Source organism: Megalobrama amblycephala, linkage group LG18 (genome assembly GCF_018812025.1).
Source record: "Megalobrama amblycephala isolate DHTTF-2021 linkage group LG18, ASM1881202v1, whole genome shotgun sequence".
Taxonomy (NCBI): domain Eukaryota; kingdom Metazoa; phylum Chordata; class Actinopteri; order Cypriniformes; family Xenocyprididae; genus Megalobrama; species Megalobrama amblycephala.
In genome coordinates this window covers 21,511,326-21,529,706 of record NC_063061.1, presented here as the reverse complement: position 1 = coordinate 21,529,706, position 18,381 = coordinate 21,511,326, and the positions used below count along the sequence as shown (strand labels likewise).

At 37.7% G+C, this 18,381-nt stretch overlaps 1 protein-coding gene across 5 annotated transcripts in view; it reads left to right on the top strand.

Annotated features, from left to right (window-relative positions):
• Positions 1-18,381, top strand: part of unc5da (unc-5 netrin receptor Da) — a 247,173-nt gene that overhangs the window by 211,813 nt on the left and 16,979 nt on the right. For all 5 annotated transcript variants that reach the window (XR_007181237.1, XM_048165904.1, XM_048165906.1 and 2 more), the window contains 3 exons: positions 2,300-2,384; positions 13,453-13,624; positions 17,471-17,698. Coding sequence is in view for 4 of the 5 variants with exons in the window: in XM_048165904.1 (XP_048021861.1) it covers positions 2,300-2,384; positions 13,453-13,624; positions 17,471-17,698 (485 nt within the window). In the remaining variant the exon portion in view is untranslated. The remainder of the gene's footprint in view (positions 1-2,299; positions 2,385-13,452; positions 13,625-17,470; positions 17,699-18,381) is intronic.

Below are 18,381 nucleotides of genomic sequence, written 5' to 3'. Positions count from 1 at the left end.
AGACGCTAAAGCGCCCTCTAGTGCCTTTTCCTCTGGCGTCAATTACTCGCTTCAAGAGCCGGCCTAAATGACATTGATTAATTTTCATTAATTAAATTACTATTATTATTATTTACATTTATATTTTAACCTATACATTACATTTCTAAACCTTAGTCCTATAGCCTCTTTTTTAGCGCTCTAACATGATCGAGTTCCCACTTGTGTTCTCAATTTTGCTTTTTACTCTTTTTATATTAATAAAGGCCAAAACGACATTTAAATTACTGTGACTTTTTCGTCTGGCTCTGTCTTTTATATTGTTTTATATTGAGAAATTGTTTGGGATTAGGAGTCACTTTAGCTATGCTGTTCAAATTGAAAATATACCAACATTTGTTATGATGACAAAATTATACCCCAATTTCATGAAGACAAAATTTCCAGTGGAGGTTTGACATGAAATGTTTCTGAATTCTCATTGAAAGCCATGCGTTATAGCCGCGTCGCTGGGACATTAATGCTTTATGTGGCTTAATCCTAAAACAACATCCAGGGAGAAGCTATTTTCTCACACATTTTCTTGTCATCAACAGCATCTAAGGCTAAGACAACGGCAACGTAAACAAAGTGGAAGGACAATATTTTTACGTTAAGCATTTATAACGGTTTTCTATAACGCTAAACATTGAAAGCGCGTTGCCTTCGGCCTGACCTATTTGTCTGCATATCTTTATTGGTCATTTATTTAATATCAGTGTCTTAATCCATTAAGTGTTTTCTTCAAAACTGTGTTTTATTTTCAAGGAAAAAGCTTAACGTGTTAATTGTGTTCATAGGGGCTGCTTATAAGTAGTGAATTTGCTCCTCCAATATCACTATCACTGAACAAAGCGTGACATACTGGTTTGTCGGCAGTATTGCATTCTCTTGGACATGCGGCAGTATCGGACCCCTCGTGAGTGAGAATGGGGTGGAAATCAAGTCAATTATTATCATGTTTCAGAGACATGGCTCACGAAAGTGTGGGAGAAACAACAATTTTACAAAAGAATTGACATATTTTCGACTTCCATCGGTCCTTTTTTAATTTTGGTTTATAAAGATGCAAAACGTAATAAACAAAAATCTGAAAAGAAGTCAATATTTATTTTGTGCACATGAAATTTGTGTATTCGGTTTTAATTTAAATTTTGGTATTCACCATAGCATTTAAAAATACAACAACCGTTCGTTTTTTGTTTTTCTTGACGTGGTTAAAAAACGAAAAAGGAATGGACGCTAAAGTACACGGACCATTGTTCATTTGAAACGGTAAATTTGATTTTTTTTGGGGGGGGGGGTAGTTTTGGGGTAAATTAGAGCATTCTGGAGTAATGTTTGCTTCCATCATGGTCCATAAATTGATAATGGCCCAAACATTTAATCAGTAATAAAAAATAAAAATAATAAAACAATTGATTGTTGTCATATCCTGGCAGATTTATGGCTAAAATGATTGCTTCGTAAGTCTAGGGAGAGACAAGCTAATATGTACACGCACCAGTTTCTTCTTTATTCTCTCTCCAGCTTTTCTTTGTTTTCTTTCTCTCTCACACACAGTATATCCAGTGGCTGTGCTGTGTGTTAGAGAGGCTGTGCACACAGCACCCAGCGGCTTAGAGAGGGGGCAACTGACAGAGAGGCAGACAGACCAGCAGGGCGGCATTGATTTAGGAGTCTCTAGGGTCCATCTCTCTCTCTCTCTCTCTCTCTCTCTTTCTCCTTTATACTCCCTTGCTCTTTTCCACCTCTGATCCTGTCACATGCAGTAAAGAGTCTTGACAGGCTGGCAGAAGTGTGTGAGAAAGGTTAGAGGCTAGTGCATCTGTTGAAGCATGCTGGAGTTCTCGTTCAGCCTCTTTAAGACCTTTACAGCCGAATAGTGACTCTAACAACTCTACAGGTGCCTTGTGACTTCACAAGGTGTGTGCTCATGTGTGTTGTACACAGTCCTTCATAAGGGAGGTTTTGAATTTATTTTTAAGAAGACATGTTGTCATGCACGAGTCCCAGAAGAAAAATATTCTGCTGTTTCACGATTCTAGGCTTGCTTCGAACTATTCATCCCACTGAAAGGGCTTCTGGGAAATTAAGGGTGTTTCCAAAAGAGGAACTTTGTTTGTCCCAGTTTAGCATCCAAGACCCATTCCGTCATGCTGTTGGATCATATAAATTGTTTGGTTTTGTTTGTGTGTGTGTGTGTGTGTGTGTGTGTGTGTGTGTGTGTGTGTGTGTGTGTGTGTGTGTGTGTGGATTTCTAACTTTTATCTTTGGCTAGGTGTGAGTTTGCTGGTGCCTCATGGTGCGATTGAAGAGGACACAACCTGGGAACTGTACATGAGCATTACCCAGCAGGACTCCAGGTAATATATCCAGGACGCTGACGCACAAACTAGAGACTATTCAACTCGCTCTTGTGCTCTGTTCCATAACCTAGGGAGCTGCCTATGGAAAGAGAATTTTTAAGCATTATAGGCCCGATGTGGAGGTTTATCCAACTTAATTGTGCTGTCTTGTAAGATAACAAATTTTTGCCAAATTCTAAGGCTTTTTGTGGAGATTTGCAACAAACTCAATGAAATACATCCAAGATGGCAAAGTGAAAAGTGTCAATAAAAATTACTCAAAATGTTATTTTACTTTAACCAATGACCGTTAAGGTTAGATTTAGTTCAAACAAAATCAAAATTCAAGAACAAACTGTTGTGACATCATTTTGAACAGAATCAGGCCAAAAGTTTGTTTGGAGTTTGTTTCAGGAGTTTGAAACAACTTGCCAGAGTAAACTTTCCAGGAAAGGTTTGCTTTCTACCATAGGTCCATATTAACACATTCATCTAAATGCCGCTGGGATATTCACTAACATTTGAAAGATATACTGTAAAGGTATTCAAACTTCTTTTTATCCCTGAGCGAATAGTTAAAAAAAGAACTTCGCCATGAGTATATCGGGGCCTTTAGGGTGTCACCTCAGAATACAGCTACGTAGGCAGTAGGCATCAAGGCAGCTCAGGTTGTGAAACTGAGCTTTTCTTTCACACACAAACTGCTGATTTGGTGTTTATGTAACTGGTAGACAGTAGCAAAAAGTAGCTATCCAAAAACATATTGTTTGATGAAGCTGGTTGGGCTCACCAGCATCCAAAACACAATATGCTGGTGTTATCAGTAGGGAATTTTTCTTTTTATTCCCATTTCTGTACCTCAATTTCCCTTTCTTTCCCTCAATCTCGCTCCCCCTTGCTGGATCCAGCAGTCAGTCAGACTCGCTCTCTGCTGAAAGCCAGCATTATGTTTCAGGGGCGGGTCTGTAGTTACGGCAGCAGGCCTGTATATTGAAGGTGTATAAACAGGAGTACTTTCATACCGTTAGTATGCTGGGCCTGTGTGCGAGAGTGGTTAAACACATCAGAGTTCAGCAGGTTATCTACCAGCTGTGCCATCCTGTCGCAACAAGGAAAAAAACATAGTGACTCTGAAACAATGGCACTGTACTTGACCTAAGACCAACGCTGTAGACATCACACTATATAAGCATGCTAAATCAGTGGTTCTACTCCAAGGCCACCCATTGTCCACAACAATTTTTCGAAGGCCCCACTGGTTATTTGTATCCTGTTTATTTTAAAAATTGGGCATTATCATTAAAATTAAGAAACTGAATGTTCATCAGGGTACCTACTGATTTTACCCAAATTCCCTTTGAGACAAGTCGTTTCAATCGGCGGCCATCTTTGAAATGCCTCTCGGGCATGCAAGTACTATCTCTTTGAATGGGGAAACATCAAATTCTCCAAAGCTGTTCGCCAAGCTTTCGATTAAATTTCATATTTGACATCACCTGTGAAATCTGACAACTGTCTCATAAATTTTGTTTCTAAATGCCCGAATCATGTCAAAAAACAGCATTTTTCAGGCTGGCTCAAGCTAATGCGCATGTGTAGTCCTAAGCACTTCTCTATAGATAGCACACGTCTGACTGTTTCTATAGGAACCAGAGCTTCTAACAGCCACTGCAGTGACGCAATGACTTTATCAATCGGTGATTGGCTCTTATTTAGAAGGCGGGACTTATTCCACCATATAGGTTGTTTGCACATGACGTCACAGCAGCAGCGCGAATGAGTCTGGAGGGCAGGGAGTGTATTTTCTATATAGGAATCCTATCAAAAACTCAAAATTCGTATGTTTTGCGTCGTTTATGGTTGCTCAAATCGATAAAATCAAGAACCCAGAAGGTGTTTATATCGTTTACATAACTTATACCGTTTTTATAACTTATATCGTTTTTCAACTTTAAAAGTTGTCGCCTTTAATAGCGTTTTGCGTCTGCTGATACTGAAATGAATATGGATATCGGCTTACCTTATTTGTTTTTGACTTGGTTAAATATCCACATTCCTCATGGTATCGTTTGCAGGGAAGAGAAGCTATTTTATCGCATTGAATGATAATTTGATGTTTTCACTTCAGTTTTGTATTCCGTTCACAATGTTGATCTGGTTACCATGAGAACAGTGTCACGCACTGCTGCTTCAGCCATCATATGGTAGAAAATGTCCAAATAAATAAATGTTTAACAAGCTGACAGAAGTCGATTCAACAACAAAGACAACGCTTTCAGCTATGTGATTATTTTATTGAGTGATAGGGAGTGGGTTAAATCAGTGACATTATTAGATTTGAAATACGGTGTCTCCTCCTCAACCTGCTTCCCTTAGTGTGTTTTTACACGTATAAAATGCAACAATTGTATTACACTGTCCAGTTTTTTCTTTGAACGATGTGAGCTCCTGTTGCAATTCTCGATTCAGCATAAATGACTTACAATGACAACATTTTTCACAATCGCGACAGAACATCAAAAATACTGCCCTATAACTTCGCTAGCAGAAAGGCAGCACGATGTAAACAAACCCAGACTAGAACTGAACGCGGCGTGATGGCAGCTTTACATTCTCTAAATCTACCTCCTCGATGGCAGGAAAGTCTTTCAATTCATTGGGAAGGTCGCTCATCTTCATAACATAAAGATCACGTCCAACATATGTTGTGATTTTCTGTTTATACCTTTCTAAACCAACACAGAAAGGACTTTTCCCAATCTCTTCCATTCTAATTTTCACTGCTTGCCCTCCACCGGTATTTCGCGCGTCACCAGAACCACGTGATTGCAAACAACCTATTGTGCGTTGTACTCTCTTCCATTCATAATAATACGAGTGCACCGTCTTTCTATATATAAAGTCTTTGTTTTAACTAATGAATTATTTACATGACTCTTTCAGTTGTTCTTGATTTACAAAATAAGATTAAAGTGCCCATGAAATCAAAATGGAAGTTTTTAGCTTTTTAGCTTGTTAGCTAAGTTTATCAATAAGCTAGTGTGCTCCGAAACAATGACAAAATTAACATTTAGATGTAAGCGTTCAAAACTTACAGTCTCTCACTTCAGTCCAATATGGATCAACGATTTTGATGCTTCTCATCAGATTTTCTGTCCAATCAAATGCTCTCTAGAATCTGAAGAGTCCCACCCCCTACACTATAAATAGACACTGAAGCTGCAGCTGAAATCGGTCACTTGTTTACACAATTACTATTTTCTATATGGTGAATGGCACATAATGCACTATATAGAGGATAGGGAACGATTCAGACAGTATAATTATACTTTCCGTTGGGGTGAATGAAGTCTGGTTTCACGTTAGTGACAGTCTGCTCCAGTCGAGAGACGGATTGTATGTGTGAGTCGGCGCATACCACAAAATGTACTGGACCCATGTGAATTCTACACAGAATGCTACTGTAGATTTTAAAGCGATATGGAGGAGATCAGGAGGAGAAACGTTATATTATGTCTTCATATCTCAAATTAATAATCTGTGTTTGCAGGCTGTTTCAATTGAAGACATTCTGTCAAGTGAAGTGAACTTCTACAGATATCCCCTGTTGAGTGTGTAGGGAGCAGTAAACACCATGTAGGGATGCTTTAAAATGTAACACAGCTTGTGTTTCCAGAGTGGAAATCTCCCAGAATGCCACTTGCTTTGTTCTGTTGAGCTGCTTAACTCTGGGATTAACCCTCCAAAAACTATGAGCAAACTTCACCGAGCAAGGATTTAAAACTAAAGTTGTACAACTCACTAATGTCACCTCGATTTAGACAGAAGACACTGTCTCTTTCGCTCCCAATCCTCAGTCGCTGTCTTAGGCTTGCTGGGATTGATAGAGATCAAAGGTCATGAGTGTTCAGAGACTCTTCAATGCTCAAAGATGAAAACCTCAATCTCAGCAAGTCCGCAGATGAAGGTACCTGCTAGCGTCCGATAAGCTCAGAGCTGTTTGCTTCCCCATCTCCCGTCCGACGCGCCAACACCACTGCCGCGCAGCTATCCGTCAGTCAAATGCTAGCTGCTCAGTCCAACTGTCAGTCAAAGCCTATCTTTTGACAGCTGTGGTGAGTGGCAGAGAGAAATTCAATCCACAACACTGCAATCTGACCACAAAGCATCTACAGAAGGTGGAGGGAGGGGGTTTAGAAGAAGAGAGGAGCAGAAATCAATCTCCAGAACCTCCTAAATTTAGCCGCACGATCTCCAGAGTCCTCATAATAGCAGCTATAGAAAGCAGAGTCATGAAAAAGGATCAATCAGAGACTCTTTTTATTTGTTCACAGTGATAGGATTGAGTTTGCTCAGACCTCTGAGCTATTTGCAGAGCTTAAAGCTCTCCTGTACACTTCCCTGTGGATTCACCTGGACATCACACAGAACATTTGTATTACTAGGAAATGATTCACACTGTGTTAATGAAAGCAGACTTGTTTTTTTGGTATCCTGGCGGATATTAAACTTGTAAATCAATAGGTGATGTATCCTTGTTATTAGCGCTGCATCTCCGGCTCCTTACGTTTGATGAACCATGGGAAATGAATAATAGTTGGACCCATGCATGCTAGCTAGCAGTCACTTTTGGCAGGGCTAGACTGCTCTAATTAAGGGCTGTTAAAACATGCTTTGGTTGTCTTGGCAAGAAGTTTCAAGTTCAAAGATTGCCTGGTACTTGTTAGATGAACAAATGTTTTTAAGTTGACTTTAACTGGAGCAAATTAGTTGAGATAACTTAAAAAGTTGAATGTGATAAGTTGCCTTATTATTTTAAGTTAGCTCAACCTATTTATTTATTTATTTTTTTACAGTGTATGTGCCTGCTGATATTTCCATAAAAAACATATTCCTTCCTTGTCAGAATGTAATGAGCTGCTATATTTACTGGTATAAATAACATTAGGGCATCCAGCTGTATGGATGTATGGAAGTTGACATGTAGTTGCAAAGATATTTATAGTCAGTAGAATTTCTGTTGGAGGAGCATCAAAATAAAGTGTTAGCAGATATTAAGCAGACAGTCTAATACTCTAATGACTCCTAGTTGTCAGTAGTTGCAAAGTTACTTAGTAAACTGTCTAAAGTAGACCATCGAAATAAAGTGTTACACCCTAATGACCTCCCATGTCAGTGGTGAACGGGGTTTTCTAGTCAAATACTTTCCTTCTCTTAACAGTGTGATCTATGAGGTTTAATTGTTCATATTGATCAGGCCATAATGCTTGTGGCACAAAATGCAATGAAGACGTTTGTTGTGGTGGTTTCCTCAGGGAGAAGTTTAGGTTTTAATTTATGGAAGTCTGTTGGTTTCTGGGCTTGTGTCTTTGCAAGGAGGACAATAGGCGACGGTGAGAGAAATAAAGAATCACAGTCAGGGGCATTATGCACCATTTGTGCACCAATGCTTTTTAACAAGTTACATATTCAATTTATAAGTATAAAATATGCTAGTGTAGTAATGAACTAGACACAAGCTAAATTTATCACTTTCTTTTTAGTAAACTAAGCAAGTAATTTTAATAGAATTACAACTGAGGTTGCCGGATGCATTTTCATTATATGGAAAAGAGTAACCTTTCTAAAAAAAATAACATATAATAGTTTATTTTAATAACTCTTTGTCTTCCACAGGGAAAAAGGTAATATGATTTTGGAGGGTGGATAGATGTTGACTAGAGTTTTATCTGCATATGTGAATGGATTTACCAAATTTAGACATGAATGTGTGATTTCTGATGAAGAGTGTTATTTTAATATCACTGAGATATTATAGTTTTTACTAATATTTTGAAATAGTTTTTTTCTATATATTTTATTTTGGCCATTTAGTAATTTATTAGTTTTCTTTTTTTTCTATATAGATTTTTATTTTTATTCCATCAAATTAAACTAAATTACAATGAGAAATGTTGTCAACTAAATGAAATAAAATAAGTTTAAAGGATTAGTCTACTTTTAAATACACTTTTCCTGATAAATTTACTCACCCCCATGTCATCCAAGATGTTCATGTCTTTCTTTCGTCAGTCAAAAAGAAATGAAGGTTTTTGAGAAAAACATTCCAGGATTTTTCTCCTTAGAGTGGATTTCAATGGCTACCAACAGACTGAAGGTCCAAACTGCAGTTTCAGTGCAGCTTCAAGGGCTTTAAACGATACCAGATGAGTAATAAGGGTCTTATCTAGTGAATCGATCGGTCATTTTCGAAAAAAAATACAACCGTTTATGCTTTATAAACAAAATATCGCACTGAATGTACTTTCCGCTTCCGCATTCTTCATAACGCTTACGCTGAATGTTCTACGCCTTCCCTATTCTACTTACTGTGTGTTCACCGGCGAGAGCGGCGCGTCTTGGACGGTGAGAGCGTCGAGGAGAGTTGAACGAACAGTACAGCGTTGTTGGCAGGGCGGCCAAGGCGAATGTTGACGCTCTCGCCGACGGCGGTGTGAACGCACGGTTACGGAACGAACGCAGCGCCAGTTTCGTTTTTTTCCATAACTTGAATAGGGAAGGCGTAGGACATTCAGCGTAAGCGTTATGAAGAATGAAAAAAAAAAACCTTCATTTCTTTTCGACTGACGAAAGAAAGACATGAACATCTTGGATGACATGGGGGTGAGTAAATTTATCAGGAAAAGTGTATTTAAAAGTGGACTAATCCTTTAAGGTTTTTTTTTTTTTTTTTTTTTTTTTTAAATATTCTTATTTCAGTTAATGTTTATTTAATTTCATATTTAAGTTCTATTTATGTGTAATAACCCTGCTGCCAAAGCAAACATTTTTAACATGGTTTTCTAAGATACTTTTGTCTGCATTCAAAATCCACATCTGAAGGAGCGTGACACTTTTGATCACAATCAGGTCTCCACATGTTTTAAATAATAATTCTGTTTGTTTGAAAAGCATGATTCAATCAATATTGATGCCCCTTCAACTGTTTTTCATTTATGTACCGCTGTTCCTGGTATTTCAGCAAATATAAGACATTTTGTTCCATTTGATATGCGTTTAATGTGTCTGAATGTGTTTCTAGTGTTTGCAAGAGTTTCATTAAACGAAATGTCAGCTAACGCACTTTCCTCTCCAGAATGGCAAAACAAGCTTAGCTGCTTCATCAGCATTAATTGCCTTTATTTCAGACACAAAAGAGTTTGGATACAATGCCAATAAATAGAGGATGTTGGGAGGGAACAGGTAATTACTCAATATAAATAAATCAACATGTAAACAAACAGTGCAGATGGAGCGAGAGAGCGATTAGGAGGTTTTTAAGTGACTGGCCTGTTGGTACGATACAGTGTCGAACACTGTAATTGGAGGCTGTCTCAGCCTGCCACCTGCTTAGAATGAAATACAGCTCCGGTTATAAAATAAATACTTACTTTCCCGTATGTTCATCAAAAGCATCCTTACTAGTGAGCTGTTGTCAAAATCCATTACCTTAAAGAGATAGTTCACCATAAATTAAAATTCATTCATCATTTACTCACCCTCATGTTGGTCCAAACCTTTCTTCTATGGAACATATGTGTTTATTTGTTCATTCAGTGGAGGTCAGTGATTACCGAAACTAATTTGTTACCAATATTCTTCAAAATATCTTCTTTTGGGCATTAAGGCCCTGTTTACACTAGTGCAGTTTCATTTTAAAACTGTCGTTTCCACAGCGTTTCAGAAACGATCTCAGTCTACACTACACGGTTGAAAACGCATGTCACATGACTGTTCATGCACACTGGGCATGAGCGTACAAGTGTAAACAGTTGTCTCTTGTGCAAGTAGGCAGCTGCAGTATTAAAATATGCAGTTTGACTAAACAAGGCTGCTAAAAATGACAACAAAGCCAGCAAAGATTGCATGTCAGTCTCTGTGTTATTGTTTACATGGTCGTCAAGGATACGAAGAGCGAATGTGGGCAGCCTGAAACGCACTGAAAAGCAACCCCGGCATTTTCAAACTAAAACGGGGTCTGCAGCGTTTTCGAAAGTCTCCGATTTCAAAGATATAAAACGTAGATGTAGTGTAAACAACAGTCATAACCGTAGCAAAAGTTATGTGTTTTAAAACGAAAACACACTACTTTGCTACAAACATGCATTATTATAACAACTGGTTACTGAGGAGAGCTAAGCTATTGCTTTTCTAAGCAATTAGGACATTGTCTAACAATAAAAGAGGTAAAAATGGGCTATTTAACAACATAGCAAACACACTAGCATGCACAACTATTGAGAACACCTTAGCATCTCAGTCTCACATGGACAAGCACCACTCACAAAGTGTTAAAATCTAGTTTGAATCTCTCTGCAAAGAGTAATGAATAGTATAGTATAATCATCATGGTTCTGTTGACAGCAGGTTTCTGGTTCATGTAATCTGCTGTGTCAGTGTGTTCTCCATGGTGCCGCCCAGGCTAGTCTGAACTCCCCCTGCTGTAGATGACTAATCCTTGTTGAGGATCCACAGCAGTCATATCGATCGACGCTAACACGTCCAAACTGTCTCAATATGTCACCAGGCTCCTCAGAAGGCACTTCAAACAACACCATCGACCAGTGAACACACACACACACACTTACTGATCCACACCCGATCAAGACCAACTGCCCCCCGGAATCACTTCAACCAGCACAAAGCACAATATATCTGTATTAGCGCTGAGTCTGCAGGCTAATCTGTTGTGTTTGTGTTTGCGAGGAGAACTGTGCGGCTACTTGGCATGTTTCCATTAACAAATCTGCTTGTGTTTCTAGCTAATGTTTGTTCGTGGTGTTATCGCAGTAGGTTGCCCTCGTGTTTATTAACAAAACGACTTACATTTATTTTAACGTTGGCATCTTCTGGTGAAATCAATACTGTTATTTTGACACTACAGCACATATTGAGCGATAATTTCCCATGAGCATTCCACACAAGTTGTTCTCTTGATCTGGATTTTATTTTAATAGTGGACCGCAAGTTTCAATTTGGGGAAAACGTTTTAGAAAAAAGAAATTATTCACCTATAGTTTCTCTGCTTTACCGCACACCATTATTATGGGGTTAAATAAATTTTAAAAGTATGCCCACACAGTGAATGTGATTTCACCAAGTACATGTTCTTGGATCAACATTTTTGTTGATCCTGGAACAACATTCCAATCAACCAATCAGATCTGAGAAACAAGTTTAGGCTTACAACCAGGGTTAGGTGCTTTTACATCACTGTAATTCATCATTTCCCTATTATTTTAGGGATAAGTTACGGATAAATTTAGTTAAAGGGTTAGTTCACCCAAAAATGAAAATTATGTAATTAATTACTTACCCTCATGCTGCTCCACACCCGTAAGACCTTTCCGTTAATCTTCGGAATGCAAATTAAGATATTTTTGTTGAAATCCGATGGCTCCGTGAGGCCTGCATAGGGAGCAATGACACTTCCTCTCTCAAGATCCATAAAGGTACTAAAAACATATTTAAATCAGTTCATGTGAGTACAGTGGTTCAATATTAATATTATAAAGCGATGAGAATATTTTTGGTGCGCCAAAAAAAAAACTACTTATATAGTGATGGTCGATTTCAAAACACTGAAGCTTCGGAGCATAATGAATCAGCGTGTCGAATCAGCAGTTCAGAGCGCCAAAGTCACGTGATTTCAGCAGTTTGGCGGTTTGACACGTGATCCGAATCATGTTTCGACACAGAAGAATCATAAAACTCCGAAGCTTCCTGAAGCAGTGTTTTGAAATCGGCCATCACTATATAAGTCGTTATTTTGTTTTTTTGGCACACCAAAAATAATCTCATTGCTTTATAATATTAATATTGAACTACTGTACTCACATGAACTGATTTAAATATGTTATTAGTACATTAATGGATCTTGAGAGAGGAAATGTCATTGCTGGCTATGCAGGCCTCACTGAGCCATCGGATTTCAACAAAAATATCTTAATTTGTGTTCCGAAGATTAACGAAGGACTTACAGGTGTGGAACGGCATGAGGGTAATAAATGACATTATTTTCATTTTTGGGTGAACTAACCCTTTAAGTCTAAATTTTTGGACAGAAATGTTGTTCCAGGGTCAAGAAAATATGTTGATCCAGAAACTTGTCTTACTTGGCAAAATCACGGTGACCATGTTCACACCAAGAACAAATACTAGCAGTAATTATATTAGTGTACACATAAACATTCTGTTTATTATAAGCACATGCTGCAGTTATGTTGTCTGCCGCTTTAAATGCTCAAGCTGGATTCTGATTGGTTGTTAATGTTTATTATTCATCAGCTAAAAAAAAATCGAAAAGTGATTTTAACAATGTCATTCCTCATAATTGTTATAGTTGTGTTGTGGACTTATTATTAAAACTTAATTGGTATAGTTATCATAATTAACGTACATGAGTGTGAATTGCTCTTAACTGACCTTACACTAAGTCCCGCCTTAAAGCATTACTGACCAATCCTGACTTAGCAACTGTTCTTTTCTATTGGATCTTTGCATTTAAAAAGTTTTAAATATTTTAGGGAGATTATCTAAAAATATTATATAATATTGCCAGGTCACTTAAAAATACCCAGAGAGGACACAAACGATATTTGTTTGCTTTTCCTTTTCCACATCTTGAAATAAATGTCACAATTGTTTCCAGCCCACGTAAGGATAGTATCCAATCAATTTTAAAATTTTATGAGCACATTTTATTGAAAATCATGATGAAATCTTGAGTTTATTCCTATGGAATGTTTTGTAACGCTTGTCAGAGTTAGCAACAGTCAAGCGGGGTGGAGCAAGCCTTTTAGTGTTTGTTTGTTTTTTCTGTATGTGTGTGTGTGTTTTTCCAACTGATCTCTAGTGCCAATTAAGTAGAATCAGAAGCATTACATTTTACATTTATTTATTTATCAGATGCTTTTATTCAAAGTACTTACAAATGAGGGGGAAAAACACAGCGGTAAACAGTATTAGCAGCGCCACAATGATTTTTTTTTTTGTGCTTTTTTTTTACAATATTAGTTAATCTCTCTTTCTGTCTCTTTATCTGCAGTGCTTTGTCTGATGAAGGTCAGGAGATACTTTTGAGTCCTGAGGTAACGTACGGCCCTCCTGGCCTGACCCTTTCCTGCCCTGTTGCCTTGACGATAGCCCACTGTGCAGATGTGAGTTCAGAAGACTGGAATATCAAGCTTAAGAGACAAGCCCAGAACAACAGCTGGGAGGTAAGACTGACATAAGAATAGTATCTTTATTTAACCATTTAAGTTAGTCTTTAACCAATGTGCTGCATAGGGAAGCCTTGAATGAGTGTGGATGTTTCAAACTCTGAATCATATAGTTTAATGGGAAACAGCAGTGTGATGGTAATTAGAAAGAACTTAAGTGTCATTCTGAAGGTCACCATGTGACAGAATCAATAGATATGCCCTCTTCATAGTCCGATGTTCCTGCATCGAGTGTAATTTAAGGGAGGATCTCTCTGTGCTTCTCTTATTAACACTGTACTCTCCTTTTGATATTTTGCTGTTCTTTATAAGAGAGGGACTTATACCACTCTTACGTCAAAACCTCTTATGTCGAAAGAACTCACAGATGCAAACTGACCTTGGAGAAACCATCTCTGTTTGTATTAGTGTAGCTGCAAGCAGGTGTGTGTGCGACCTGACATTTCAGCAGACTATAATCAAACGCAGACAATCTAATTCAAAGACACATCACATACCAATCAACTTCTTTTCTTTCTGTGCAAGCGAGTCTTTTTGACGCCGTGTTAAAGATGCTGAGACCTCTGACGGTTGTTTGAAATAATGAGCTTTTTCTTGCTGGCATAATGCGAGAGCAAGTGATAGGCAGGCAGAGAGTTGTGTCCCCACTGAATTGAGAATAACACCTTTTTTGTGCTTTTTTTCTGTGTGTGTGAGAGAGACACTTTAATGTGCACCCACTGATTTGTGGGTAATAGACAATGCTTTCCGTGCGATGGTGTGTTTAGACGTGAAATATCAAGCTTTCCGCCAGCGCAAATGGTTCGGGTCGCTTCGGGGGGCAAAGTTATGCTTAGCTTCAGCTATATTCAGCCGGTGAAATGGAGACCCTAGACTCTGAGTTCCTGCTGGCCGCTACACACCCACTGTTCCTGACATTCAAATACCAGATGCATATAATAATAATCAAGCTGTGCTTCCATCTGCAGAGCTATAAAGAAAAGGGAAACATAATTTTAGCTAAAGATCTTCACCTTTCTCTAACATGTGTATATACTTTTATGCTGACCGAGGATTTTATAAAGTGAAGCAGCCTAGCCTCGGGGTTGCCAAAAGTAAGTAGCTGTTAGTGCTTATGACAACGAGGCCTAGTTACTTTTCATTAAAAGCAATTGAACCATGTTCTAGAAAGGAAAAACAGTCAGTGTATACAGTTCTTGGATGTGGAACCAAGTTTCTCTTAATCATACTTGTATTATAAACATTACAGCATATCTTATATCATGTCAGTGGTGTTGCAGTTAAAGGTGCAGTACGTAAGAATTCTGTCCGCTAGAGGTCGCTAGAGGCCTACTCAAAACAAAGGCGTAGCTTGATGACGCCAAGTTTGAGCGCGGAATCTTGGGACATGTGGTCATATGAGTATGAGGTAACGCAGCTCTGTTTATCATATTAGATACATTTGAGAGTGTTGAAAATGATGTTATAACGTTACTCTTTGCATTCGCTCGGCGGCTGCTGTGGACACTTGTTGCACACTACAGTAAGATGGATCGATATTAGAATATCATATTAAATGCTGGATGGCTTGTGTTGATAAATGGCTTGCAATTCATTTTAAAACGTATTGTATGATGGAGAAAATTCTGTATTATTGTTACTAAAAAGAAAGCTGCATCTGATTATGCTATGTTAGCTACTTGACAAAATAGTGTTTTTTACGGTGGCCCAGTAGTTCACAACACAACGGAATAAAGCCACAACACAATGAAATAAAGCTACAACACAACGGAATAAAGCCACAACACAACAGAAATGCTCCCGACCACTAGGGGGCTCTTAGAGCTCATTAATATTAGTATTATGTCGACAATCTTACAAAGATATCAATACCATGATTAGTTTTAAGTATGTAAACGTTGTATATTGACATAAAATATTAATTCAAAATCACTTGAGTGCACAATAGCTTCATATTAAATACCTGTGAATGATTTGACACGCTACCATGGATGAAGGGAACGTCTGACAATTCTACCAAGTGGTTAAAACGTATAATTTGTATTCATTAAAATTACTTGTAACATTTAAAAACAGACATGTTCAAATTCCAAAGCTTGTTACTTCCTGTTGGTAAGACTGACAAGCTTTGTAATTTGAAAATGTCTGTTTTTAAAAGTAATTTTAATGAATACAAATTATACGTTTTAACCACTTGGTGGAATTGTCAGACGTTCCCTTCATCATTCGCCGTGGTAGCACGTCAAATCATTCACAGGTATAAATATGAAGCTATTGTGCACTCAACTGATTTTGAATTAATATTTCATGTCGATATACAGTGGTTATATACTGTTGAAACTAATCGTGGTATTCATATCACTGCCGACTCTATAAAACATTGGCAAGGAATACTAACAATACCGAGCTCTGAGAGCCCCCTAGTGGTCGGGAGCATTTCCTTTGTGTTGTGGCTTTATTCCGATGTGTTGTGGCTCGATTTTGTTGTGTTGTGAACTTATGTTTGCTTTTTTTAATTTCATTGTGTTGTGCACTACTGGGCCACCGTAGTTTTTCTCTGAGGCATGGTAAAGTATGGTGCTCGCAAAAAATCAAGAAAATTTGATTTAAACAATAAGACTAAACGTGTTGAGCTATATAACAACAGTTAGTTTTCTGTCTATAAATATATCAAAACAGTTGTTCCCTTGTCTATTAAAACATGTATTATATTAAAGCGTCTTTGGTGTTTCCATGGTTTCTACTAAATAAAATCAGGAACCGAGGGTTAACGCAGGTATTACGCTATTGACAGGCGGTGACTCACATGTCCCGGAGCCTTGGTTAAAATTGCAATTTTCTCACGATTTACAAATAGTTGGAAACATTTGGGATATTGAAGTACTCAAGTGAACAAAATATATAACACTGGCCTAGTGGTTTTTGGATATTTTACTGCAAAAATATTACATATTACACCTTTAAGTGAAGGTGAATCGAAGTATTAACAGCAATCATGAATTTGACAATTACGTTTGTTTTCAATATGGGGGAAAGCAATTCAAAAACAATTATTCTAACACTAATTGTAATAAAATGTTCAGAAACATTTAATTAACAAATAAAAACACACAACAAGTTAACACCATCTGCTGGTTTTCATGGATTTTCACAAAAAAACAAAAAAACTCACTTAAAAACCCTAAGGAAGTTTAATTGTAGTTCAATAATTTAGTGCAGATTTTTTATTGCAGTATTTTTCCTGTAAATGATTTTATAAATAATATATTACCATTTAAATGAATAAATTATAATTTAATAACATAATTAAATATAAATTAAATAAAATACTAAAATAAATATAAAATAATAAAAATGTTTATTTGAATGAATAATTAATTTAAATGTTCATTATTTATCAAAGATAGTATTTCACACTTTTTGCTACTTTTATTACTTTACTAAAACTAGAAAAAAAGTTTCAACTTAGCCACAGTCACATGCATATTGAGAACAGTCACATGCATTGTCATACTCTGTCAAAATTAAAGTAGTTATAAAGTTAGGATTAGTAGAATAAATTGACATGTACCTACAAAATTACTTATATTCAGTAGAATGTCTGTTGGGGGACCATCACATTAAGTGTTAGCAAATATTAAGCAGACAGTCTACTAAAACTCTAATGAGAGTGAGTTGACATGTAGGTGAAACGTTGTAGTCAGCAGAATGTCTAAAGTGAACCATCAAAATATAGTGTTACCGCAAAACCTAATTTAATCGCAGTCGATGTTGTGTAAGAATTTTACATGACACATCAACAGTTGGATTTTGACTGTGAGTGTGTTTGTGTGTTTCTGACAGGAGGTCATGACTGTGGAAGAGGAGAGCACTTCTTGTTACTGCCTGTTGGACACTCAGTGCTGCCACCTGTTGGTGGAGAGGCCGGGGTGTTACGCTTTAGTGGGAGAGGCCCTCACACCAGCGGCAGGGAAGAGACTACGACTGGCTGTGTTTGGAAACATGGAGCCCAACTTTCTCAACTACAGCATTCGAGTGTACTGCGTCGATGATATGCCCCATGCCTTTCAGGTATGCAAAGACTTTTAAGTTTGTTTGTTGATAACCACATATGTTGGGTTTCGGATGCTGACACACTAGTTAAGCCTGAAGTATACTTTTTGTTCACTCACAGTTGTACTTATAGCCTTTCATAGAATAATCCATTTGACACGTCCGTACACAGGCGGTTGACGCATGCACATTACAACAGCTTGCATTACCCCTCCTGGGCAATCTCTCGCCACAAGTTAGAACCCATATACACATCTTTATAATCTTTTAGGCTGAAGTTGTACAAATGCAGATTAGGGATGTGATGGTGAGGAAATGTTCCCACCAGTTAATCGATGTGTAACAACACCGATATTACTGGTGAGGGCTTTTAAATCGCTAATTTGAAAGCGAAAGTAAAATGCGCAAATCTTCACGGGCATTCATAACGGTGCAGAGCAGAGCGAGCATTTTCAATTAATTCCAAAGGAAGTTGAGCTTCCATAGAAAGCTCATGCACCGTTATGACATGCACCGTTATGAATGTCTGTCCGGACGTGCGCATTTTACTTTTGATTTCTAATTAGCGCCAGTTTGGGGGCGGATTGCTTGAATGGTAGGTTGATTATTATTATTAATGAAAAACACAACAATGCAGATGCATTCTAACCTCATCGCACAATCTTTCATCCACGTAGCCATCCATTGATGTTGTAGCCTGT